General features: G+C 40.8%; 1 protein-coding gene across 1 annotated transcript; it reads left to right on the top strand.

Moving 5' to 3' along the window:
• The first annotated feature begins 1743 nt into the window (after positions 1-1743).
• On the top strand, positions 1744-24573 carry nomo (nodal modulator). The gene is made up of 31 exons (XM_022205537.2): positions 1744-1974; positions 3402-3491; positions 3577-3622; positions 3711-3811; positions 5261-5367; positions 5484-5556; positions 7637-7789; positions 8629-8766; positions 9698-9787; positions 9888-9993; positions 10109-10259; positions 10379-10556; positions 11829-11970; positions 12115-12246; positions 12893-13029; positions 13135-13222; positions 13418-13481; positions 13580-13675; positions 13795-14016; positions 14876-14958; positions 15133-15292; positions 18185-18311; positions 19444-19557; positions 19729-19856; positions 20028-20169; positions 20850-20933; positions 21830-21940; positions 22043-22144; positions 22293-22412; positions 22561-22653; positions 22957-24573. Exons 1-31 carry the CDS (start codon positions 1819-1821, stop codon positions 23086-23088), a joined length of 3666 nt encoding a protein of 1221 aa, XP_022061229.2. The 5' UTR covers positions 1744-1818; the 3' UTR covers positions 23089-24573.
• The last annotated feature ends 3009 nt before the right edge of the window (positions 24574-27582 follow it).

The raw sequence follows: 27582 nt of genomic DNA, 5'->3' as shown, positions 1-27582 counted from the left end.
ATCAGCAGCAGTGTTCAAATGATCCATTATCCCACCAAAACACATTTTTGAATGTCTGTTTTTAATTATTTCATCTCATCAGTCACCTGACACCACATGAAAACAAACTTGGTTACAGGCCCTTAGGTTATTTAATCAGCTGTTAATCTTCTATTCATGATCAGTTACCTACATGTTTACTCATTTTCAGGGACAGACAATGCTAATGTGATCAGCTCCCAGGCTAACCACTGTTTTTAGTGGTAGAACAGGAGTGTAACATAACTAGGGTTAAAAATATGGACTTGAGGCCTATGTTAGGTTTGGAGTTGGAGTCGAAGTAAGCTCATTTGTCAACATATGGAATGTGGACTGAGAGTTTCTGATATGGTCAATAAAGCTCCAGGTTCATTTAAGGGAATGCATTTTTATCTCTAGGAAGGAGGAGGAGGACTAAGCAATTCTTGAATGGTATGAAAATCTTCTGGGGCCATTTGAAAAGAACCAGTGGAAAAAGAGTTTTAACTGCCATCCTAAAGATAAGCTTTCACTCTTGCTGGGCAATTTTTTATCTCTCCCTCTTTCAGTGGAATAAAATGACCAACAACCCAGGAATGTTTTATTTTTTACGGTCAGAAGTCTCTTGGCACTTTTTCCACAACAGTCCCCTCAGATTTATCTGATGCCACTGTCAATAAAACTGTTAAGTAGTTAAGACTAGCTCCGCCTCCAGCAGCTACAGCTGAAACATGCTGCCAACACACTGATGTGTCAATAATAATCTAATGATGTCAAAGATATATAGCAATATATCAGTAAGAGGGATTAAACCAGTTTTTTATGTAAGACTTAAAACTAATTTCTTCAAAGTAATGTAAATTAGTTTTTAAAAATATAAGATGTAAAATAAGTGATCAAGGATTATAAGTGATCAAGGATTATGAGTGACCACCCCCTTTCAAGTCCAGTCACAAATAAATGATTGTTTCCAGAATATCCCATGGACTTCAAACTCCCTCAATTATATATTGACCCATATACGTGTATATCTATAGTAAAGATGTGGCACAGACAAACAGAAGGACAAAGTTATGTTCATCGTCCCATAACTCCTCTGCGTTCCTTGGCAGAGTAATAAATTGATCATGATGATGAAAAGGCAAAAAAGGGGACAACTTCCAAAGGAGTGAATACTTTTCATTTATAAAGGACTTTTTATGAAGGAATTTTACTTGTAAGAGAGTGTTTTCAAATTGCTGCATTGGTATTTGTTGCTTAAATAAAGGACCTGAGTGCTTACTACTACTACTACTACTACTACTACTACTACTACTACTACTACTACTACTACTACTTCTACTTCTTCTTCTTCTTCTTCTTCTTCTTCTTCTTCTTCTTCTTCTTCTTCTTCTTCTTCTTCTTCTTCTTCTTCTTCTTCTTCTTCTTCTTCTTCTTCTTCTTGTTTTACGGCGGTTGGCATCCAACTTCTGGGTGCATTACCGCCACCTTCTGTTCCGGAGTGTGGACCAGACAGTAGACTTACAGACTTTCCTTTACCCGACCTAGTTCAAACTGTCATATCTACGAACACACACCCACACGCACACTACAAAGACCAAAAAACAAACAAATAAAAAAACTCTAACTTCCTGAGCGCTTACTGTATTTGGTCTTCTCTCACCTTACTTGTAAATGTGGTGAAGTTACACCTCCTCCGGGCCTCCAGAGGCCGCTGTTTGCAGTCCTCCTCGGCCGGTCACTGACAGCAGCTCAGCTGGTACGGAACCGGAGGCAGCGTGCTGTTTCTCGGCTCAGCGACAGATCAGTCAGCCCGTCAAAATGTTGAGAATTACGATCCGGGCAGACGTAGGATCCCTTTGGTTTTTGTTTTGTATTATATATTCGCAAGTCTTGACCGTGTCCTCTGATGACATCGTGGTGGCATGCGGTGGATTTGTGAAATCCGACGTTGAAATCAACTACTCCCTGATCGAGGTGAGAGTGGAAACGTCCCGGCTAGCTAGTTAGCACGTTAACGGCTAGCTGGTTTATCTTAGTGAGCTAAAGGTTAGTCGGACCTAGCTTGCTCTGTGACAGTTTGAATGAAACGACCACAAAAGCAGTCTGTTTCAACTCAAAATTACCTCTCCAACGCTAACAAACACTATTTAGTGCATTTTATGTAATTTAGCGGTAAGTTAGCCACCTGCTATATTGCTAATTTGCATGATTTGGATCGGTAAACTGAAAAACCCTTGTTATATTATCCTTCCATTAATGCATGACACATGGCATTCACTGCTAATCCTACAACCTGTCACTCCTAAGTGCTTTCCACTAGTCCTAATCCCTTCTCATTCACAGTCTCCATGGGATTAGCCATTTGGTTCATTAAATTAGTGAAATTAAGTAAATCCCAGGTAGACTGGCCTGTTTGCTGATGACAGTTAAGACACTTACTCAGCTAGTTTGTCGTTTAATTTATTCTAGTCAGATCATCGTTTTTATGTAGGATATTTAAAACAGCAGCCATTCAGACATAGTATTTACAGTACAGAGATAAGATTAGCATTGTTAATATAAATAACAAGTTTAAATATTAAAGTTAAGACGCTACAAGGATCTATGAATTAACCTGAGTAATTTAAATATTATGACAGCACCATAAAATATGTACATTTACCTCATTAAATTAAATGGCAAGGTAAAGGCCCTAATAGTTTTATTAATTATGGAAATTTACCTGCCTAGTTAAAAAAGACAAAAACAATAAAAAATAAACAACTTGTGGTTGCTCAAAATTCTACAAGGAAAACCCAACAAGATCTTAAGATTTTCTATGAAGAAGCATATTTCTTACAGTGGAGAGGAAAAACTCCCTTTTAGCAGCAGGAGATCTCCAGCAGAACAAGGGTCAGGCAGGGCTGCCATCCTCTTCCCTGGCTTGACTGGTAGGGAAGAGGATAAGTGGGAGAGAAAACAGTAAACAAACAATAGAACAGAAACCCTGGACAGATTGGTGAGGTCAGAAGCTGCAGATCGGACGTGTGCAGCTCCAGAGTAAGAAACACCTGCAGAGAGGACGGAGAGAACAAAGCTCAATCTACAGGAGAGATGGTGAAGTTAATAACATGCAATATTGCCAAAAAAATAGTCATGTCAGAAGTGATATTCATAAACACATGTGTAGACAGCCATATGACCAAGATAGCTAGGGTAAAGTTGTGATGGCTAAAAAAGAGGTGGAAATGTAACTGCAAAAGAGAAAACTGAGTGACTGAATAATACAAAACAGTGCAATTTAATATGCCAAACACCAGAAGCCTCTGCTGGCCATACTGCAAATATGCTAAAATGAAATGTTAATGTCAGGTTTAGTAATTGCGACATATTGACAAGCGTATGTCCTTTTGCATGCACAGATTAAACTGTACACCAAGCAAGGTTCCTTGAAATATCAGACGGATTGTGCTCCAATCAATGGTTACTTCATGATCCCTCTCTATGACAAGGTATGAGAGCCACTCATCTGAGAATTTTCAACTAAGTATTTCACTGGAGGTGACTTTCATTTGCACACTTGTCTCTTCCACACAGGGTGACTTTGTTTTGAAGATCGAGCCTCCTCTCGGGTGGAGCTTTGGTAAGACACTCACAGATGCGTCCCTGATTTTTTTCAGCTGTTGAAGTCCGAAGCCTTCGTACTAAATTGTATTCGTTTTGCACACCAGAGCCTACCAGTGTTGACCTGCATGTGGATGGAGTCAGTGACATCTGTACCAAAGAACAAGACATCAATTTTGTCTTTACAGGTTTCTCAGTCTCGGGAACGGTGAGAGTTTTTAAAGTTTCGTTGTTTGGATTTTAAAGGCATGCAGAAAAAATGCTCAGAGTCTAAGAGTTAAACGGTGCTTTATAATTTCAATGATCTTTGTGTGCGGCGATGCAAATAAGTCTTTGAAACTTTCACAGTTTCTCTTATCCATGCAACATAGTGTCTTGAGAAGTGACTTACAGTGTCTTACCCTCCAAACTGTCCTGAACATTTTTACTCTCTTAATGCTAGTTTCGCACTGCTTTATAAAGTAATTATAAAATATAAACCTCCATGAAAACCACACTTCCTTGGCTAGATGTAGAAAGAACTGAAGCATGTCCTCTGTGCAGTGTAACAATGCTAGAATGCCAGAAATCATAGAAATGAAAAGTTGATTGTTTAGTTTGCCAAAAAATTAAAAACAGCTTGAATCAAAGTATAAAACATTTTGTTACCAATACTGGAAAAATGGTGGCTCTACATATTATATCTGTTTTACTATTTACAATTTAAATTATGCCCATACTTGTCTCCTCTCTACTCTGCAGATGGGTCAATATGTACTTGAGGGACACTTGAAGTCCATGGGATATATCTTGCATACATTTTTATTAAAAGTTAAAAAACTAATATTTTTTATATTCATTATGATCACATATTTACAAGTTCTATAATTATTTATTATGGAAACAATCGCTTATTAATAAAAAATGACTGGATATAACTAAAATGTCAACTAAGTAGCTTTCTGACTATAATAACAACCACCTTCTAATTAGTTAAACAGTGATAAAATGAGCTTATTCAAAAATGGTTTTGAGTGTGTTCTTTTTATTAAGTTGAGATAATCATGACATATATTTCTTATTTGGCAAAATATAAAATTTTATATGGAAAATAACAAATTGAAAAGATTGGCAAGACTTCAAGGCTTTATTTAATACAAAGTAATGTGTGAGTCAAGTGTGGATTTATGGCATGTCAACAGGTTTACTACAATATCTTTATAAATAACTTTCGATTTCAATTGTACTCAGGTGCATATATATTATTTTAGAAAAATCTGTCTGTAAAAATGCCATGTGGTGTTTGGTTATAGGTGGCCATGTTGATTTTAGGCCTGAAAACAGCAAAAAATGTCAACTATGACACCTATCAACTGTATGTTGACCCAGATACACTCCTACAGTTCAGTCACAACAGACATAATTTTTTGATTTCTGGTCAGCCAGAAAGTGGATAGAGCAAACAGTTTACTTTTGGTGAATCTAAACGAGACGCAGAATGTAGCAATTTCGTTGTAATTTCACCATTTTTTTAACTTAGATTTTAGCAATTTTCCCAGTGGAATGACATAAGTAGTTCATGGAATGTCTGAAGCTTAGAAATGAGACATTGCTGTTTGTTTGTACAGTGTATGGAAATGTTGGCATCTTTTTTTTTAAATGTACTATGTATTTTTAGGTTCTGAGTAAGGGCCATCTCCTGGGCCCAGCAGGAGTAGAAGTCAAACTGAGCCGAGCAGGAACAGAGGAGAAACTGCAGAGTGTTGTGACACAGCCTGGAGGAAAGTAAGTAGCTCACACCTGTATATTCAGTAGAGTTTCACCCAATTGTTTCTAGTATATATTTGAAATGGTTTGCCGTGTCAAGACATTCTTTCCCCTTTTTGTCCTTGCTAACACAGGTATACCTTCTTCAAAGTGCTACCTGGAAATTACGACATCACAGCCTCCCATTCCTCTTGGACTCTGGAGCAGGTTGGTTTGTATTGTCATTGGGCCGTAGACAGCACATACTGTGTATAAGCATGAATGTGGCATCCATGAAGGAATGTTTGTTTTGCGGGAGTGAAAGATGTTCCTTCTGTGGAAGGTAGTCAGGAAAACTAGCAAACTTAAAACCTCAAATTTTCTAATAATAATATAATAATGTTTATTGACCAAATCCAAGATACAGATCATGAGTACTGAAACTGTCTCAAAAGAAGAACTGCGTCCCATGATAGATTTTCTTTTGCTTCTTACATCCGTTGTTTATTCAGGAAATCTCACTCATCAGTGAATCAGACTTTCTTTATAGATCACTTTTCAACCAAATCAAATGCAGTTCGAAGTGCTTTAAAAGCAAATTGCAAAAATGGATGTTAAAAGTAGATTTAGAGACTGATGAATGCTAAAAGAAATATCCTGAAAAATGACTATCCCTCTAGAGTTCCAGAGAAATGCAGCAGCAATGCCAAGGCTCAATAGAGGTGGCCCAACATTTACCAAGAGACTATACATAATAATTTTCTTTACTTTGTCACCCATTAAAGCTAAATCACACGCACTGACAGTCTCAAAAATGAACAGTCCATGGTGGTAGACACCCATGTAGGTCAGAGCATGCATTGAATATGATGATTTTAAGAGCTGGATTAAGGCTTTTGGAACTGAGGTGGGACAGATCAACAGGTTTGTAATTAGGTTGATGCTAGCATCTGTACTAGAGGTACGGACCCGTTAAGGTCACTGAAGAGCTGGCGCCGGTTAACTACTATTTGCTGCACATTACAGGCAGTTTATATGAATGACTTTGACGGCGAACATTGTATAATTTAACCAAAAATACACCGTCTCCTCTCACACTTTAGACATTGCAGTTTTTACGCTTTTAGACGCCGTGTATAAATTGTTTGAAGTCCAGCTCCTATTAAGTAGTTTACCGCGTTCAGTGGTGGAAGCGGCTGACGAACTCCATTGCAAATGTTCCCATTTAATTTCGGACGCTAATTTACAAGATAAAGTTAAGGATGTCGAATATGAAACAAACACTCGTGAATGGTGAGGAGCAGCTCTTTAATTCGGCATGAATTAAAAAAACCCACAAACTCGATTTACTGTGATATTGTGAGATTTGTTTGTGGTGATGTAAATTAGCCATTCAACAGAGTCCGCTAACATTAAAGTGACTGACGTGCAGTGTCTGTGTTGACAGACGTAGAAAATACGTCAGGGTTTTGTTTAGGTTGTTAATATGTAATAGTCTGTCGCTACTTTTGAAGGTAAAAAAATACTTGTAGTTTGCTGGCTGTTAGTTCCGCCATTTGTTTTGTTTGCTGTTTGTGCTTTATTAGAACAGGGTCACGTGAATAAAAAGTTTTGCTATTTTAATAGTAGTGCCGATTTCAACCCCCAAATCGCTGTCCGTGAAAAAGTCAGATAATGATATTTATAAGACATTATGCATGATAGAAAAGAGAACAGCAGATGACTGACATGACAGGCTCGGCACGCAGATTCACCTCGAATCACGGAAGCGCCTTCATCACTCGGATTACCAAGCCGGCTCATTAATATTTATGTCCGTCGGATTACCAGCCAATCACAAAGCGCGTTCATCAGCCGGCTCATTAATATTCATGTACGTCTCATTAATATTTATGGTAAGGGAAAGTGCCGTATCCGTAGGCCACAGGCTACGGGTACGGGTCCGTATCTGTAGACACTACTTTGTAATTAACGGTTCCAAATGGCAGTCAGATTACACCTGTGCGACATCACTTTTGCCCCCATAACACAGTATTAAGATGCCGAGGAGCATGTTGTCACAGTTCCCCCTTCGAAGTAGTATCATTAATACCATGGAGTGTGTCTGATCTCCTAGGTCTTTTTCAGTCTGTATCACTTGAGGGTACAAAACTTCATTATTCACCTACTTGCTCAGCTGAAAAGGTTCCCTGTCAGGTTAGCAGGGTTATAACTAATGATCTCCAGCAGTAATCACACTGCTCCTGACAGGGCCATTTTTCCGTCCCTCACTGCAACTTACGCCGCGACCTTTGCCGTCTTCCCGCAGAGCACTACCTCGGTGCACGTCTCCAATGCCAACGCCCCGGCCGCCGACCATCTGGTTGTTGGAGGCTACGATGTCTCGGGGGAGGTCCGCAGTGATGGAGAGCCCATGAAGGAGGTCACCTTCTTACTGTACTCAGCCACAGTCAAGAGAGAGGTAAATGAGCATTATTCTGCATTTTTAGAAGCAGTAAGGAGATGAACTAGATCAAGGGTTCTTAGTGCGTGTCTCATCTATCCTACATTAAGAAGAGGGTCAGTATATGGCTTTAACTACAGATTTCCCTCTTGGAGTTTCTGGAATATCATGGAATTTTGCATGTTTCAAGACAAGCCAAGTTAGCTGTTTTTCTCTTGAGAAGCCAGAGAATGCCCAAGTGTATTTTTTATGTCTTAAAGGTGGACTGATTTTGTTGCAGTAGTTTATTGAACAGGCCTTTTATTTTTACAATATAGTGGGGAGCAGTGATGGATGGAATAAGTGCACATGTGTGGTGGAAAAATGTTGGAAAAATTAGTTCCCGGTTTGAGAAATTCGCTTGAATGTTTCGTCAATTGAAAAGTACAACTCAGAAAGGCTGGGAAAATTTCGACTGCTGTTATATAAGCAGAAACATTCATTGTTCATTTAAGCACATTGACATATTACATGTCAATTTGTAGTACGGCATTAAGTTGGGATTGTGGTGGACATAGAATGACTGGAATTAATTTGAAATTTTTTTTACTAGTCACACACATTTATCAGTTTCTGTTTCTCTTTGTTCTCTTGTTTTGTCACACAAACACCGGAAACAGCTATCAGTGTGTTGTGTAAACATCAGGCAATAAAACACAACATTGCTTCTTTGTAGCATCTGTGTTGTTTCCACACTCCAACATGGGGAAATGGGGCTATCTTAGGTGCACTTGAATGCATTCTTACACTTAATTGTGATCAAAAAAACCAAGTTACATTGTTCAGTTGCTCTTGTTTATGTTTGTTGTAAATTCCAGGACATCAGTGGCTGTAATACATCCCCGGTGGAGGGGGCGGATTCTGGGGACAGCTCTCTGGTCTACCTGTGCAGCGCTCTGTCCAGGGAAGACGGCACATTCAGCTTTCCCTCACTGGCCAGCGGCGAGTACACTGTGGTAAGCTTTTTTACAAAAAAACCTAAAGAGACCAGCCCGCTATTTCTTATGTCACTTACAGCTGCCATCCCTACAATTTCAGTCATGGTTGATTTGACACCTCTGGCCAGTGTGATAGCAGCAAGTGTGTTTTAACACCGCAATTATCACTGTTGAGCAGAGGCTTTGTCAGAAATACAACGGAGCACTCATTTCTGTTTATAGTGCAGCTACGTGATTGTAATAAAGAAGCTGGTCAATAATTGGACATTTATCTCAGTGCTGTGAACAGTTTTGATTTTGTGCTGCACATGGCGTGAGTCATTTTCTGCAGCGGAACGCAGAAAGGCTGTAATCATGCTGAGGGGGTGCTGACATATGCAGCTTTTCATCTAACAATTTTCTTCAGCTCTGTTATTCCGTTACTCCTTTTGATATTTAAAAATTAACCGCAGTCCAATAAATGCCCCAAAATTTCCATCTTGTTTTGTAGACTTATTTTTAATGAGTTGTAGTCAGCACTAACCTTTGTGGCTTTTTCACAGTAAAAGCTTTCCTTGCTTGTGTTGTATTGTGTTGTGTTGGATTAAAGCGTCTGCTAAATGAAACTGTAGAATTGTCAAAGCTTATCTGTATATGTCTGGTAGCTTTTTACACAGAAAGACCACTTTAGGATTTTGAAAGACTTTATTGCATCATGTTCTAACCCTAGTTGCAGATCGTCTTTTTTCCCCAAATCATCCCATTCTTGACCAGGGAATTTATATCCAGCACAGGAAAAGCAGACTCCAGCAGTACCACTAGAAACTACTATATTATATCAACCAAACATAGTATCAAGAATAGGGTTTGATTTTATGAAATTACAACTTCAATCTGCACGGTGTGTTGAGAGTCTTCCATCAAAAAATGGTGAATCTTATTTTGTTTTTACGAAATCCTTCACTTTCAGGTGCCTTTCTACAGGGGAGAACGGATCACTTTTGATGTTGCTCCTTCAAGGATGAATTTCAAAGTGGAACACAACAGCTTAAAACTAGAGGTGAAGAGTTACATTCTCTCTCTCCAGTTTGCAGTGTGTTTTTGTGAAATATGTCGTTATTGTGCGCATATGAATATCTTTTTCGTTGCCCTGTTCGTAGCCCATGTTCCGCGTGATGGGCTTCTCTGTGACGGGCAGAGTACTCAACAGCGCTGGTGGGGAGGGTGTACCTGATGCTACAGTTTCCCTCAACAACCAGATCAAAGGTAACTAACCAGAAAACTCCATGTTTTCTGTGGAGATGATATGTGCATTCGGTAGTTCTCTGGAAAGTAGGCAGACCTTCACACTGCATCTTGCTTGACTGATCTGTCCTCACAGTTGTCAGCAAGGAGGATGGTTCTTTCCGGTTGGAGAACATGACAGCTGGTACCTACACCATCCGCGTTAACAAGGACCTCATGTTCTTTGAGCCAATCACCGTGAAAATTGCACCCAACACGCCTCAACTTCCAGACATCATCACAGCAGGGTCCGTTATATTTTGTGGGATTAAATTGCAGAAATCTTGCTTCAGTGTTCTAAGTTTGGTTTTGCGTGTTGTCACGTTGCTGACAGGTTGTCTGAATTTCTGATTCTGCTCAAACGCAGGTTCAGTGTCTGCGGCCAGATCTCCATCAGTCGCCTGCCTGAGGGCATGAAGCAACAGGGTCGCTACAAGGTCACTCTGACACAGCAGGGCCAAGACAAGGCTTCCAGTCGGACCATCGACTCCGACCCTCAGGGGGCCTTTTGCTTTCAGGCCAAACCTGGAGACTATAGCGTCCATGTAAGACCTCAGCAGCATTCAGTTTATCAGGACATATTCATACCTTCATCTACATGAGTTCTGAAATCATTGAAAAGAAAAATTTTAAAACAAAGTCGTGTAATTTATAAGAAAATTCCCAGTTTTAGGTCATGAATTTGAGGCAGGGTTTCTTCAAGATGAACAGCTGGAATGATGACTAATCAACAGGCAGTGTCTTTTTGCTTAGTTACAGTTGAAAGTTCCAAAATTCCCTAATTTGAATCAAATATCTCTCAAAAAGCCAAATTTTATTAACCTAAGTCTCCTGTCCTAACTGGATGGAGAATAAGCTTACTTTCAACTCTTGATGCAGCTTGTAATTTCTGTTGTTTACCGTAACAAAATAGCATCAAAGAAAACTTTTAGTTTCCAGAAATGGCCCAGAATACTTCAGTATTGTTAAAGCTGGGGTAGGCACTATTTTTCTTCATACTAACCTTTCAGCATATCATAATTCAAGTGGACTGAGAAAAAAAAACTACATTTCTACACCTTCTCTTGGCTGTATTTTCCAATTGTAGGAGTACTCATCCATGATGTGTAGGGGATTTGGCCAAATGCAGGCCATGACAGACAGACGGCGTTGCTCCTTTTGGCTGTTCTACAAATTCAAATGTACATGAACATCCTTTCAGATGATGGAAAGCCGGATTCAGTGGCAGAAAATCTTGGAGGGAAAAAACTGCGACTCCGGCTGTTTTAACAGCTGCCTGCACTACAAAAAGAAGACACTTACAAAAACAGAGGGAAAGAATGACAGTCACAATAAATGCAGTAAAAGTAACACTATCAGGATCAGTAATGTGTATTTATAGAACTGGAGATATGTCCAATAACCGCTACATAGAGAGCTTGCTACCTTTATTTTCCTGTCATCCCCTCATGTGTTGTAGTGGTTGGTTAGCTTGTGTAGGTAGATTTACAATGAATGACTATGGTTGCTGCTTATGGTTCAGTCTTCTGCTAGGTGTAGCCAGAAGCTCAGGGCGCCTGCTGTGGCTGTTTCATTTTCATGTTGATGATGGGATGAAGCTTGTGTCGCCTGCAAGCAGGAGGCGCCCATGTTTGCATGATGTAAGGGAGTTAGGACAGTGAAGAGAGAGCTGAAGGAAGGAGGGCTGTATTTCTAGATCCTACTCTTTTTTAAAAAGTTTTTCTGTCTACAGATTTCTGTTTACCCCGAGGCATTAAAAGTGCGAGTATGACTTCCTTTTCCACAAGATAACTTTGGTTTTACCTCCTTTTGTTTAGGTATCGCTCCCTGAAGCTGAGGTGAAAGCAGGCCTGGCTCTGCAGCCTCAGGCCCTAGAGGTCTCCCTTGTGGACCAACCCCTGACAGACCTGCTTTTTACCCAATTCATGGCCTCTGTTTCTGGAAAAGTCTACTGTCTAGGTGAAGACGTAGTGATTCACACTATGCAACCTCCTTCAGTCATGTGTTTTCTCAGCCTCAGCCCATAAATATATCGTGTTTTTGTAGTTGTTGCTTCATTTTTTTCCACATAAGCTGACCTTGCTTTCTCTCGGTGACCTCTAGCTTCCTGTGATGACTTCTCAGTGACCCTGCAACCAGTGAGTCGGCAGGGAGACAGGAGGGCGGTGGCTCTGTCTGGCAGCAGTGACGTCCTCAGCTTCTCTTTTGACAACGTTTTACCTGGGAAATACAAAGGTTCTTTATTATCAAATATGTACTTACTCCTTAATTTGTTGTGTCAGTATCATTAGATGTCTAAATCAACATCGCAGAAGGGCATCAGTGCAAAGTCAGCATTCAAGTTTCCAGCCAAGAACTGTATAAACTAATTCCTTGATTCTGTTTACACTTCCTTTCAAAAGTTACACTAATTATTCTCTAGTGATTGTAGGGAAATCAATGAGTAATTACCGGCTTTCCATCATAACTGGCATATAGTACCAGCTTTCAGGAGGAACACCATTATTCAGCCAGTGTTTCTGCCCCTCTGGTCCTGCATCCATCTCACTCCCTGTTCAATACACGCAATCTGTTAGCGTGCCTGCGAGCTATCTGCACACGCAGCATCTTTGAGGCGTGTTTACTCAGCTTATAGTGTTGCCTGGCCGAAGCAGTACAAGAAGTTTACTTTCTTAAGCATTTGTTTAAATGTTAGATAATTGAAACATCATTCTTTGGATAGATTGGACCATCTGATCACAGCTTCTGAGGTCTTTTCACCTCAGCTAGTGCAGCAAATGTAAACTTTTTCAGCAACGTTCATGTCCGTGTGTTTCTGTTGCCTTTAGTTTAAGTCGGCTTGCTGATTATAAGTGACTCTTTTCTGTCTTTGCTCTAACAGTGAGCATTTCTCATGAGGAGTGGTGCTGGAAGCATAAGTCCATGGAAGTGGAGGTTCTGGACTCTGATGTTTTGGGGGTGGAGTTCAGACAGATTGGCTACATCCTGCGCTGCTCCCTCTCACATGCCATCACTTTGGTTAGTAATCAGTATCGCACACCCCAAGCAATGTGTGTCACTGTATCTGTTACTAGGCATATGTGATCACAGATTTCGGATTTAATTTGTGCTGCTATTCTGCAGGAATTCTTCCAAGATGGGAGCAAACCTGAGAATGTCGGCGTGTACAACCTCTCTAAGGGAGTCAACCGTTTCTGCCTCTCCAAGCCCGGTGAGTTTCATTCTCCTGACCTCTCATTAGCTAAACATAGTATCAATTAGCATATTGAGGAAAAAAATCAGTGTACCAACTGTTCCCCTTGTGTATAGTTAGGGTACAGCCTTATGAGCCAAGAGGTCTGTGTCAGACTTACCTAAATATAAAACTGGAACAAAGTAATTAATCAACTAAAAATGGTTTGTCCAGGTGTTTACAAAGTCACCCCTCGCTCCTGCCACCAATTTGAACAGGACTTTTACACCTATGATACGTAAGTAATGAGAAGCTTTGTCAGTTTTTTCTGATTTAAAGCAATGTTTCCATGTGTACAGTTTATTTTAATGGCTGTTGTTTACCTGTTTGGAACAGATCAGCCCCCAGTATCCTGACCCTCACTGCAGTGCGGCATCACATGACAGGACTCATCACCACTGACAAGATTCTCGATGTCACAGTCACAATCAAGTAATTAAGACTCGGCCTGAGTGAACTCATTTCAGAGGCTAATTTTAGCTGCAGAACATCTTTTTGTCCATGTCCAGTTTGTATGTTGTTTTTTTAAAAATCGCCTTCTTCCCGGTCAGATCGTCCATCGAGAGCGAGCCAGCGCTGGTTCTTGGTCCTCTGCGCAGCCTGGAGGAACAGAGGCAGGAGCAGCAACTGCAAGAGATCCAACTGCGCCGTCAGGAACGAGAGCGTCGTGCAGCCGAAGAGGAAGGAGGTGCCAAAGATGACAGCCCACCTATCCAAGAGAAGGCTGATGAACTGACAGGCCCCTTCCACTATGAGTTCTCCTATTGGGCCAGGTCAGTCACACTGCATTTTCATTCATGCTGCTTTCTTATTACAATATTGAAAATAAAGGACTGAACAATTCCACTTCACACAGTGATCAGTTTTGTACAGCACTGAGGAGTTGGATGAGATGCTGGTTTCAGAAACGTGTGCCTCGTTAAGTTTGTATGTCAAACTTTTGTTTTAATGATACTCACAATGTCCCTAAATACTGAAACTCTGCTTTGTTTTCTTATGAATCTAAGCTTTAACTTTCACTCTTCTTTAACTGCTCATGTAATGCTATAGAATATTATGCTTGGATGTTTGGATGTACACAACTTTGTGAACTTCATTATTGGCATTTTTATGTACACAGGACTGAATGTAGTTTTGATCAAAGTCTTTTGTCAAGGTGAAACTTTGGAAGACCCTCAAGCATCTTTCACTTCAAACTGCTTGTATAGAACATTAGTCCAATGGCATGTAGACTCCAGGTATAAGCCAGACCTCACAATAGCCTCTCCGTTTTTATTTGCAAATCCTCTTCACTACAGAAAACTGAAGCAACTTTCAAACAGAAACCTACGTGCTGAAACTGAAAATTTTGCTAATACAGCAGGTTCTTTCGGTGAATTAGCTATTTATTGTCAGTTGTTACGCTGCATATTGGACTTATGTGATTGGTTTAAGGAAATACAAACAAGGGAGAGTGTTTTTTCCTCTTTTGCAACCAAACCGTTCACAAAGTGTTGACACAGTGCTGACTATGTGAGACTAGTAGAAAATGAATGTGAATTTAAACTTCACAGTACTAAAACTCTGTCATGTCATGAAGTGCTGAACCAGTACAGTCATGCAGTGAGTTAATTTTACTATGTTGTTGTATAGGGCTGGTGAGAAAATCACCGTGACTCCCTCCTCCAAGGAGCTGTTGTTTTACCCTCCTGAAGTGGAGGCAACCATCACTGGGGGTAAGAGCCTTCTGAAACAGTTGATCAACTTGAATGTTTGCATCCTTGTTTTTGTCATAACTGCTTCTTTTACTTTTTATCCGTTGCTCAATGTAAGAAACTTTCCCTGAAACAATGAAGTAGTTAGATACACAAGGGCTGACCTAACATGAACTACACTATTACTGTTGACAGAGTCGTGCCCAGGTCGGCTGGTGGACATCACTGGGCGTGCAGGTCTCTTCTTAGAGGGCAAGGTTTCACCAGAGCTACAGGGTGTGGAGATATCCATCACTGAGAGAGGAGCTGCTACACCACTCATTACTGTGGCCACTAATGAGATGGGAGCATACAGGTATGAGAACCCAGAGGTAATATTAGGGTGCTTAAAAAAATGTAATGCTGCCTTTAGGTTCTGCTGTAAATGTTCTGGTCTTTGCTGGTCATTATACTAACAGGCTGGTCCACAAATACATTGAAAAGGCCAGAAGTGATGTGTGGATTCTCGTTAAAACTCTGGCAATAATTTGCTATTTAACACCACTGAGTAAAGACACTCCAGCTACATGACTGTGGGTATGATAATCACAGCTGGTCAGCAGCTGCAGCCAGACTTTTTCCAGACTTGAATAACTCAACAACTGTTGGATGGATTACCATGATGATGCTCATCAAGCCCAGAGAAGAAATCTTACTAGCTTTGGTGTTTGCTTGACTTGTCCTCTTCTCCTTTTTATTAATGTATTAGTATAAAATTTGATTCGCGCATTTATGTTTCACAACACGTTCCATTCCTAACGCTTTCCTCAGGTCAGAGTTTCAATTTGTGTCTTTAGTGTTCAGCGGTCATTAGAAAATGTGAACGCGTTAATGTGCTAACGTGGTAAACAGCATACTCTCTTAACATCAGCAGGCTAGCATTGTCTGCAATCCATTTTTCGACACAGAAATGTTGACTTGTCACAGCAGGGAATGCACAGGGGGACTTAATGATGGCTTAGTTCCATTAAATGTCCCAGTAAGCCATGACAGCGAACCAGCATGCACAAAAGCAGGACATCCATTAAGCGGCATACACCCATCATTAATGCACCCCCGCTTTCCCACTGTGACCACTCAGAATGTCCTGCTGTGAAAAAAAGTCCGTTTTAGTGTGTTGTCAAGCATTAAGCTCAAGTCACGGTTGTGCTGAAGAACAGCCTGACAGAGCCTCGAGTGTGGCTGTAGACTCTCAGTCTTAGTAATATTTTGGGCTAATAAACCTGTTAAAAAGTGAGAAGAAAATGCATCTGAGCCCAGGTTAAGTACAGCAGGAGGGATAACTTCAAGGCTCATGTGGCCTCTGTTGCTCGGCCGTGTCGATTCGCCCTGTTGAACATCAGGAAGATCCTGTCTGAACAATCAGGACAGCAACTCCTCGTAATATCACACATCGACTACTGCAGCTTCTTAGTGGCAAGCCTCCGCGCATGCACGCTCAAACCTCTGCAGATGATCCAGAATGCAGCAGCACGTCTGGTTTTTAGCCAGCTAAAAATAGCACATCACCCCGCTCTTCAGATCACTTCACTGGCTTCCAGTCGCAGCCCGCATAAAATTCCAAATTTTGACACTTCCATACAAAAGTACAATGAAAGCAGTTCCCTCCTACCTGAACTCCCTCATTCAGGTCTACACTCCCTCCCATTCACTACGCTCGGCCAACAAAAGACGCCTGATACAACCAGCATACCAGGGCCCAAGGTCAACAGCTAGACTCTTCTCCTCTGTGGTTCCTGAGGGTGGAACAAGTTGCCAAACTCTGTTCGATCTGCAGAGTCTCTCTCAGTCTTTAAGAAAAGACTAAAATCCCAGCTCTTCACTGAACACATTTGTGCTTGACAGTCTGCAAAAAAGGAAAAATCTTATAATCTCTCACACTGCCTGTAGGCATCATGGTCCTATTACCACACTTGAACTTGTTTTATGGCACTTGTCCAGGTTATTTTCTCCTGACTGGATCCTTGATGGTGTTGTATCTACTCTCAGATATACATCGCTTTGGATAAAAGTGTCTGCTAAATAACATTGTAGAATTGTGAATAGGAAGGGTTGGTTAAAATGTTTCAATCCTGATTTTTTTTTTTATTTGGTCTCTTAATAAAAGGTGATTTCTTTTCATAAATCAGTGATCTTGCTAACGTCATAGCAGAGGTTAAGAACAAATTGTGGTCATTGCTCAAATTCACTTAGTGAAGTGTACCCAATAACTCTATACTTAAACCCCTAAATCTGACGGCAGCTGAATTTGTCAGTTTCATGTCTGAATGAGCGCCTTGCTCATTTTCCATTACTTTAGTCCTAAAGGCAGTCATACTAGATCAAATCTAGTAACATTTGCCTATCGCTGTGAGCACGGCATATGTCTAAACTGCATGAAACCTCATAAACACATAGTTACGCACATGCAGCATGCTTTCGGCTGTTTGTAGGAGTCTTTCCTCTAAATTTAGTACATTCCTGCAGCATCAGACAGCAGCAGCATCCATATGAGAATCTCCAAAATGAGAAATTGCACACAATTGCACACTTCAAGCAATCAAAGAACCTTCATTAAATATTAACTCCTTAACACCTGAATTTATTTACAATTAAATTTAGAAAAAACTTTTACGTGTTTTTGCTTTCCAGCTGATGCTAAAATAAATGGAGATTGTTAATTTGTCCATTACACATAGAACAGATGCATAATAATAATAATAATAACAGATAATAGTAATTACAATAATTAGGTCCCACTCTGACCGGTCCTACGACAAACCAGATTTCGAGGTACGTATTGAGTCTGCACAAGCCGACGTTGGGAGAATGGATACGCTATCTCGGCTGCAGTCTGAATAATAGTGATATGTTGCGAATTTGTGAAAATAGGCATCAAAGGGTTAATAATTATAAATTATCTCCAGGTCGGTTAGCATCTGACGACAAGTCATGAAGCGTTCTTTTCTTCACCTCTGACAGACAAGCTGCCACACCCAGTTTAGAAGCAGGTTTAAATTTAGTCTTTAGTTTATGTGTGCGTTATTTTGCATCATGTCACCTGATGGACTGTCATGTGTGACAAATACAGCATAAATACTGTGACTCTCCCTTTTGTTTTCATGGGCGTGTCTGAATGATGCCATGAGGAATATTAATGTAAAAGTAACCGACGTGTGAATGACAGAATATATATGCAGAAGAAACTCAGTCCTCCATTTCTCCTCAGTGTGGGTCCACTCCATAGCGACCGGCAGTACGACATCAGTGCCAGCAAAGAAGGTTTCGTCCTGAGTCCAGTGGAGGGAACCCAGGGAGATTTCAAGGCATTTGCTCTGGCTGGTGTCACCTTCAAGGTACATGTGACCATCCTCCTCACTTGCATAAACATTACATCCCAGTAATCACCAGCTCCCTTTTGTATTTGCGCTGTTTCGTTGACACTTTTATCCTGAGTACCTTACAATTACAGCACACATCTCACTGATTATGGTGGTTTAAAATGTGAACTGACATGATGAAAAGCCCTTGTCAGTGGCGACTGTATGTTTACGCAAAATGAAATCAAAAGAAAAGATCACTCGTGTAGTTGAATCAGTTCCGTGCTTTGCTGTGTGCTCTCAGCGCATTGCCTTTGTACTGCCTTTGTTAAAAGGGTCTGCAATTACCTACAGCGGCCATGAGATCCAGGCACAGTATTAATTTCCATTTCAGACTGTGATAAATTGCTTTGAAATCTTCTGCACAGCATTTACAGAGTTTTCTGCCCTTGTTTATCCTTCAATATGACATCGTCTCAAATGATAGAGAACATTAGAGACTGTAAGCGTAGCTGTCAGCGTGACTATACCAGACATGAACTAACCGTGATGTCACCCGTTGGTTTCAACGCCGAGAAAATGAAGCCCGGATTTTGCTACTTCCTGGTCGCCGTTTTGGATTTTTTGGAGCCAGTGACGTAAAAAGCGTCATCAAACAGGCTGGACCGGAGAGCAACTTGGGGCAGGACCAGTCAATGGGACTGTCAATCAAGTATAGCCACGCCCCCTGGCTCCGCCAACTTTAACGATTTGTTTAAAATTCAGTATTGATTTATTTTAAGATCGGCCACCTGATCTCTCATTTTGACCATGAAAACTAACGGGGAAAAAAATCCTGAGCTGTAGAAAATCAGTCTATCAAATTTAATTTTTTCCAAAAATGAATTGGGGTCTATGGAGAAAAAGCTTTTTGGAGCCAGCCCTAGCGGACGGCGTGATATTGCAAGTTTTTGACACTTCTGGGTGGGCTTCAATTTTGGAGCCAGATGCTACATCCATCTTTATATACAGTCTATGGATTATACCCACAATTGCACAATTTGGTGCTCACAGTCTTAGACATGGCTGTGCTATATTGCTATTATACTCAAGATCCTTAATCAAATGAGACATTTAGTGTCTTGGATCTTTTATTTTGAAAAATGTAAATATTCTATATGTGCTGTAGATCAAATCGGAGGATGGTCAAGCCCTTTCTGGCGTTCTTCTGTCTCTGAGTGGAGGACAGTTTCGTTCCAACCTTCTGACTCAGGACACTGGCCTCCTCACCTTCAATAATCTGGTAAGAAACCAGCAAGTCCTTTATTCATGTTGATTCCAGCAAGATCTATTTTCTGTGCTGTCCTGTAAATGAAAAGGGTATTGTATGAATGCTTTGAAGTCTATTTTGCTTTAGCTAATGTCTATATTTTCTACTTTCCTTTTGATGTAATCGCTGCTCTGCTCTCCTCAGAGTCCTGGTCAGTACTACTTCAAGCCCATGATGAAGGAATTCCGCTTTGAACCGGCATCTCAGATGATCACAGTGGAGGAGGGTCAAAACCTCAGTATCGATATAACTGGAATTAAGACTGCATACAGGTAGATGAGTGCACCTTCTACTGTAGTGTTCTGTTTGGCATACAGTCATAAAAATACGTCTTAGAATGCATAAGTTAGTCAATATACACTTTATTGGTGCTGCTGTTAGAAAAGATCAGGCCCTAAATTGAGTGTTTGTACATTGTTGTGCTCTTGTACTTTTGTCCTCAGCTGCTACGGGGCGGTGCAGTCTCTGAGTGGGGATGCAGAGCGGGACGTGGCCGTGGAGGCGGTGGGTCAGGGAGACTGTAGCCTCTACAGCGAGGACACGGTCACTGATGAGGACGGCCGGTTCAGACTCAGGGGTCTGCTGGTGAGGACACTATGAGCTGTTAAAATTAGAAGTGAGGCTTTTAAACGGATCACTCTGTCCAGGTCCTGTTTAGATCACTAGGAAACCTGGTGACTTGACCTTGTAATACATGGATGTGTAAGCAGCGTTTGTGATAATACACAGCAAACATTGAATCTTTCCAGTGCTATACTTGCTAAAGATTTCTGTATCCCTGTCCAATGACCAACCCAGCCTTTAAATGTGAACAGTGGTTCCATTATTACTACGGCATAGAACACTAAAAAACACACATGGGACTCCTGTGGATATTTTCTGAAAGACTGGCTGTGACTTTGCACTTTTCACAAGGATCAGAAGCTGGTCACAGATTAGCACTGTGCTAGTGAATATTGCTACGATGTGCCAAGATCAGTGGGCAGACAAAACACAGGATATCTGGAGAATTAAGAGCTTCTCGCTGTGTTTGGACACGGTCGAGGGGAAGCATTTGCAAATCAAAGCATCTCCAAAGTCCGACAGCGACTGCTGAAGTTACTGCTCTTCTAATAATAATTTAAAAAATGTGGATGACTGCAAGTATCCTCACATAGCTTATCCTCAAAACAAGCATTTGTTTTGAGCAAACCCTTGCAGGTGCAGCCTTTAACTGTTTTACTGTACACCCAATACAAATTAATTCCTGAAATGTTTTCTTACAGCCGGGTTGCAAGTATCTGATTCAGCTGCGAGCTGAAGGCAACGACCACATAGAGAGGGCTCTGCCACAGCACAGAGCTATAGAGGTAAGGACAAAACATGTTACTACTTGTTATAGGTTTGCCACCATGTTAGACAGTCAGCAGTTATGAAGTCAGAGAAGTTATTCTGATTGGATGTCAGACAAATAAGTAGGAAAAATAGAAACCGTTCAGATTTCACACGAGTAAAGCATAAAAAATGTTCTATTAGCTAACTACACAGGGGGCTTATTGGTTATTATGCGGACAAAGCAACAGCAGTTTGGCTTTAGTGTTCTGCCCTATAGTTAAAATATCACATAAATTTGACATCCAATCTGTGTGAGTTGAATTTGCAGTATTTTTTTGTCGTAGCTCTTTACGCATGTCAGCGTGTTTCTTCCATGTTTGCTTCAAAGCTGACGGACAGAGTTCAGTGTTGACTTTGCCTGCTGTGTTCTAGTCAAAAGCTGCAGAGTAGCTACCAAATAATCCTTGCTGTGAGTGTTTTGCTCAACCAAGTTTCCAAGGTTGAGAATGTTTGAACACATTTTCAATGTCATACTTTGTTCTTTTATGCGTTTGCACTGCCATAGCGTCGCTCTAAAAACTAGAAAGGAGGGTATGGAAAACTTTTTCTAATTGAATTTCTGAAATAACTGTGGGAACCCTGTGATTATGACTTATCAGAAGCCTCATCACATGGCTCCTTTTCTATACGCGGAACAAAAGCAGCAGTAATCCCACTGCTAAAGTTTAAACCCTCTCAGTTCATAATTTTAGCTTGTCTGAAAAATGCAGCCCTCCTAATCTCTCTTGCAAGGCTGGAAATGCCTTAATTCCACTTAATTCTGTCTTAATATCGCACCGTGTGACTTGTACAAAAGCTTTATCCCCAGTTCACATTTTACTTTATGAGTGCCAAGGTCGTATCTGTGCATAAAGCTCTGTGTTCCTCTCAGGTCGGCAGCAGTGACATTGAAGGGGTCAACATCATCGCATTCAGGCAGATTAATCAGTTTGACCTCAGCGGAAACATCATAACATCCCCTGAACACCTCCCAACACTATCGGTATGACTTCACTTACTTTATTCTTTACAATATCACCACAGCAGGTACTTCAAAAGTAGACTTAGTATTCGTAATAACTACTTTTTCCCGTTATTTGTTCAGGTGAAACTTTATAAAAGTGACAATCTGGACAACCCGATCAACAGCGCCTCTCTGGGACAGTCTCTTTTCTTCCACTTCCCTCCTCTGGACAGAGACGGCGAGGTATCATCCAGTAGTTCAGCTTTAAGTCTGAGCAGACGTTTTGTCCTTAACATGTTTCGTTCTCTAAATATTAAGTCAGCCCAACAATAACTGGGAATCAGGACTTGCTGCTATTGAATCTATAGTCACATTTCTCTTCCTTCTCCAGAGTTATGTGCTCATGCTGTACTCCACGCTGTCCCGCTCCCAGTACGATTTCACTCTGCCTCAGGTCTCCTTCACCTCCAGTGGATACCACAAGCATGTAACTCTCACCTTCAACCCCACAGTAAGATACGTTTTTAATTCTATTTATTTTAAGCTGTTTTTTTTCAGACTTTTCTGACAGTTTTTTAAAAAATCAAGAACACAACTGTGATTAGCCTCTTAGAACAGTCTCCTCTCACATTGTGTTTGTGTAATGTGCTTTCCCACAGCGTAAAGTGCCTGACCAGGATGTTGCACAAGGCTCCTACATAGCTCTGCCCCTCACTCTCCTGCTCCTGTTAGCAGCGTACAACCACGAGAAGGTACAGAACATGCCCCACCCGACCCAAACAATACATTCAAACAGCTTTTTCTTGCTCAACTATTGCATTTCTGGATCTGTTCACTTGGAATATCCCTCCCTGGAGTTTGGCCTTGTCAGGGCCAATTCTAAAGTTTGGACTGACATTGAGAAGAGCTCCCTGCTTCTGCTTTTTTTCATGTTTTCTCACTTGTGCATTCGTTCCTGTTAATCCCGCTATAATTTGCATGGGTGGTTTTAATATTTCACATTTTTTGATGCAGGAAACATTGCTTTAATACCTTTTTGCTGCCCTGTTTCGCAGGTGATTCCCCTCCTGTTACAGTTGGCAAATCGCATCCAGGGAGTGAGGAGCATGGCCCAGGCCAGCGGTGACAGCGCTGCTCTGGATGAAGCCAAACGTCAGGCCAAGAGACAGAAAGCCAGGCGCACATGAGCCGCACCTCAGATCACATCTTTGTCCGCTAAATTGAACGCCGGCATGCACGATCCCAGCCTTGGAGAGCACTGGGCTGCACTTCTTCAGTGTTAACACCCGTGCATCCTGTGTGCTGGTGAATCATTTAGTTTGCAAAGGTGTGATTTGGGCTCAGATGAAGCCGAACAAGAGCCACTCAACATGCATTACCACCACCTCATTCAGCCATTCGGGTTCACCGGACTGACAGCTGAAGTTTTACATTTTCTCTAAACACAACAAACAAGTCATTGTCTAAGAAAACGTTTAATATTTGTAGGAGAGTATGAGCCATTTTTATACCTTTATAATTTATCAAGGTCAACTAAAATCTTTTTCTTGTTTGTGAAAGCACTTAGAAGCTTGTGATCTCAGTCCTAATAATGTTTAGGACTAGCAGACATTGCAGACAGCCATGTGTCTCTCCTATCAGTGCTGGGGTCATATCAGACAACACACAGTGGAGTTTCATCAGAATGTGGCTGGAAATTGAACAACCAGTATTAGCTTGAGGATATTTAAAATTTCTAAAAGTATCAGCTCCCCATGTGTTTGATATTAAACCGACCCATTCAGTGCCATCACAAATGGGGTGCTGTAAACGCTAATGATGACTAAAAGACAGCCAAAGATGCTGACAAGCTACTAGTGGTTTTATATTGTTGTCAGTCTGCCGCTTAAATGGAAATCACCGACGAGTTCCTCTAAAGCACTCCACTTCTGATGGTGTTTTATAAGCTGTTAAGTGTGATGTGAGATTGACTTTATGCCAGTTTCTCCATTAGCTCAGGAAAGTGATGGTGAATGCAATGCTGGAAATTTGGGTTTGAACATTGTGTGAGGATTTTTTTTTTTTTAAGGGAAGGACCAGGGCAGCGGGGCAGGAAGCTACAGAACTAATAGTTGATTAATTTATTAACATATGGTGAATCAGATGTGAATGATGACCTAGTTTGTAAGCTAGGAAATGTCTTTCAGAAGCGTGTTTGATTATTTTTTTAAAATTATATTCTATCAGTTAAAATGTGTGACGAGTTATTTTAAACAGCAGCATAGCATTTAAGAAGACTTGTCTTTCTCAGAAGTGAAAATGAATGAGCATATCTACAAAGGGTCTGCCACGACCTTGAGTTCAACTTTGAAAGATAAGGCAGGATTGTAATTTCAGAAGCTCATTGTCTTACCACCGAGCTGTGTAATGCACTGTGAAAACTATGGACCCCAATTATTTTTCTGTATTTAATTCATCTGCTCTCAGTTGTGACTGACTTTCACAGAAAGATGAAAAGGCCACTGACTATTTACTGAGTTGAAAGATATTCCAATTAGTCTACATTTAGCGGGAGTTGATTAGTTTGGTTGGGGTGGGAGAGGGAGGATGAGGGCAGTGGGGTGTAACTGTCATTTGGTCAGAATCTGTTAATTTTTGAGATAATGAATAAAGTTTGACTGGAAGAAAATTAACTCCATGGGTTTTGTGGTTTTGCCTGTAGGGGGCAGTGTAATTCTAGACATGAATACGATCAGAAAGATGGCAAGAAGTGTGTCTTAGCATTCTTAAAGTACAAAACTCATACTTTATTAGTTCTGGATTACAAAAAAAAAAAAGCCTCAAAATCAATAAGTCTGAGCCTGACATATCATTACAGCTTCTCCTCACCCAATCTGGTACAAAATGCACATCACTTCAGAGTACAGACAGGACAAACTGATGTTTGCCCGAGAGAGGCTAAAAAGTTTATCTACAGTTGGGTCCATAAATATTTGGACAGACAAAGTTTTTCTAATTTTGGTTCTGTACAGTACCACGGTGAATTTTAAATGAAACCGTTCAGACGGGGTTGAAGTGCAGATTTTCAGCTTTTATTCAGTGGGATGAACATAAAGATTGCATAAAATGTGAGGAACTAAAGCATTTAAAAAAAAAAAAAAACACTTTCATTTCAAAACTCATTTCAGGGGCTCAAAAGTAACTGGACACATTGAATAACTGAAAATGTTCATTTGCTAGCAATGATTGCCTGACGTCTTGAATTCCTGGACATCACCAGATGCTGGGTTTCCTCCTTTTTAATGCTCAGCCAGGCCTTTACTGCAGTGGTTTTCAGTTGTTGTTTGTGGGCCTTTCTTTCTGAAGTTTAGTCTTTAACAGGTGAGATACATGCTCAGTTGGGTTGAGGTCAGGTGACTAACGTGGCCATTCAAGAACATTCCACTTCTTGGCTTTAATAAAGTCCTGGGTATGTTTTTGGTCTTTGTCCATCTGTATTATGAAATGCCACCCAATCAATTTGGCTGCATCTGAGCCAACAGTTTGTCTCTGAACACCTCAGAATTTATCTGGCTGGTTCTGTCCAGGTTTTCTCCGGGTACTCCAGCTTCCTCCCACAGTCCAAAAATATGCTGAGGTTAATTAGTTACTCTAAATTGCCCGTAGGTGTGCATGTGAGTGTGATTGTTTGTCTGTATGTGTAGCCCTGCAACAGACTGGTGACCTGTCCAGAGTGTCCCCTGCCTTCGCCTGAGTCAGCTGGGATAGGCTCGAGCACCCCCCCGTGACCCTAGTGAGGATAAAGGGGTGTATAGAAAATGTATGGGATGGTTCTGTCCAGTGTCACATCAACAAACACCAGTGACCCAGAGCCACCGGCAGCCATGCATTTCCAAGCCATCACACTGCCTCCACCATGTTTTACAGATGATGTGGTATGCTTTGGATCATGAGCTGTACCATGCCTTCTCCGTACGTTTTCCTTGCCATCATTCTGGTAGAGGTAGCTCTTGGTTTCATCTGTCCAAAGAATGTTCTTCCATAACTGTGTTGGCTTTTTTTTTTTTTAAAAGTCAAATCTAGCCTTTCAGTGGCTTGCACCGTGCAGTGAACCCTCTGTGCTCTCTCTCATGCGGTCTCCTCTTTGAAGTAAACCTGGGCAGTGACACGCCTACCTCCTGGAGGGTGTTTTTAACTTGGGTGGCTGTTGTGAAGGAGTTTCTCTCTTCACCATGGAAATGATTCTGCGATCATCCACCACTGTTGTCTTCCGTGGACGTCCAGGTCTTTTTTCCGTTGCTTTCTTCCTTTCTCAGGATGTACCAAACTCTAGATTTTGTCACTCCTAATTTTGTAGCAATTTTGTGAATGTTTTTGTTTTGTTTTGTTTTCATTTTTTGCAGCTTAAGGATGGCCTGTTTCACCTGCATGGAGACCTCCTTTGACTGCATGTTGTCTCCACAGCAACATCTTCCAAATGCAAACCATACCTCAAATCAACTCCAGGGCTTTTGGTTGTTTAATTGGTGATGACATAATGAAGGAATTGCCCACGCCTGCCCATGAAATGGCTTTTGAGTCAATTGTCCAATTACTTTTGGTCCTTTTTAAAATAAGATGGCACATGTTAAGGAACTGAAACTTCTAAACCCTTCATCCAAGTTGAATATTGATAGCCTCATGTGAAAGCTGAGAGTCTGCACTTTATGTCCATGCCATTATAGAACTACAATTGGAAAATGTTTCATTAAATGGGTAAAAAGCAAAACTTCTGTCAGGGTCCAAATATATATGGAACTAACTGTATAAGACACCACCGCTGACTTTCAGCCTAAACAATATTATTTTAATGCAAAAAGGAAGCATAGGCATGAAAAACAAATTTCCTCTGCCCTTTCTTTAGAGCTTTGCCCCGCCTTCTCTCTCTGCTGCCAACAGTATAATGTAAAATGTGCCAGACAGCCAAGAAATTCATGAGCTCTGCATGAAAATAGTCGACCTGCTGTAACAGAGGGATGGATTAGGTCTTCTAAAAACCTTTCTCCTGCTTAGTTAGGTCAAAGATACACAGTCTCAAATTGAAACTGGAGCTCTGGATAAGAGCAATCTAATAACTTAACAGAGCAGTTATAAAATGATGCAGTTTCCAATAGCAGATAATAATTGACAAACCACAACACTGATCAACAGTGTGATTTTACTGCTGACATTTTGACCCGCAACAGTAGAAAAATCACAAGTGGAACAAAATTGCATAAACATTTACTCAAATGTGCAGCTTTAAGGGTATGGTTAATCTGCATGTTCACCTGCTGGCGTGGATTACTTGACGGAAATGGATACATTATTTTATTAGTGAAAATATCTGCTGCCTATTTTTGACCACTAGGGGCAGAATTACTCCCTAACTCGCTGATGGAGAAAGCATCTCTGAACCCGTTATAGCCTGGAAGTCATTGTGGTGTTATCAAACCAATTAGTTTTTATCAGGCTAAATTAATGACATAAATCAGGAAGGCTATTGTTAATGTGCAATACAGTATGCCCTCAACAAGCACCAAATTCACTTTTAGCTTTACTGTATGAAGCATCATCTTTTATCTTCAACGTCCTCGGATCGGCTTTCTGAAGATTGAAGAACTAAAGCACAGCGGTTGTGTGTGAATGCATGAATGTAAATGAGAGATAAATGATTTTTATGG

Source organism: Acanthochromis polyacanthus, chromosome 3 (assembly GCF_021347895.1).
Source record: "Acanthochromis polyacanthus isolate Apoly-LR-REF ecotype Palm Island chromosome 3, KAUST_Apoly_ChrSc, whole genome shotgun sequence".
Taxonomy (NCBI): Eukaryota; Metazoa; Chordata; class Actinopteri; family Pomacentridae; genus Acanthochromis; species Acanthochromis polyacanthus.
Note: the sequence above shows the minus strand (reverse complement) of the source record. Positions and strands in the feature narration are given on the sequence as shown.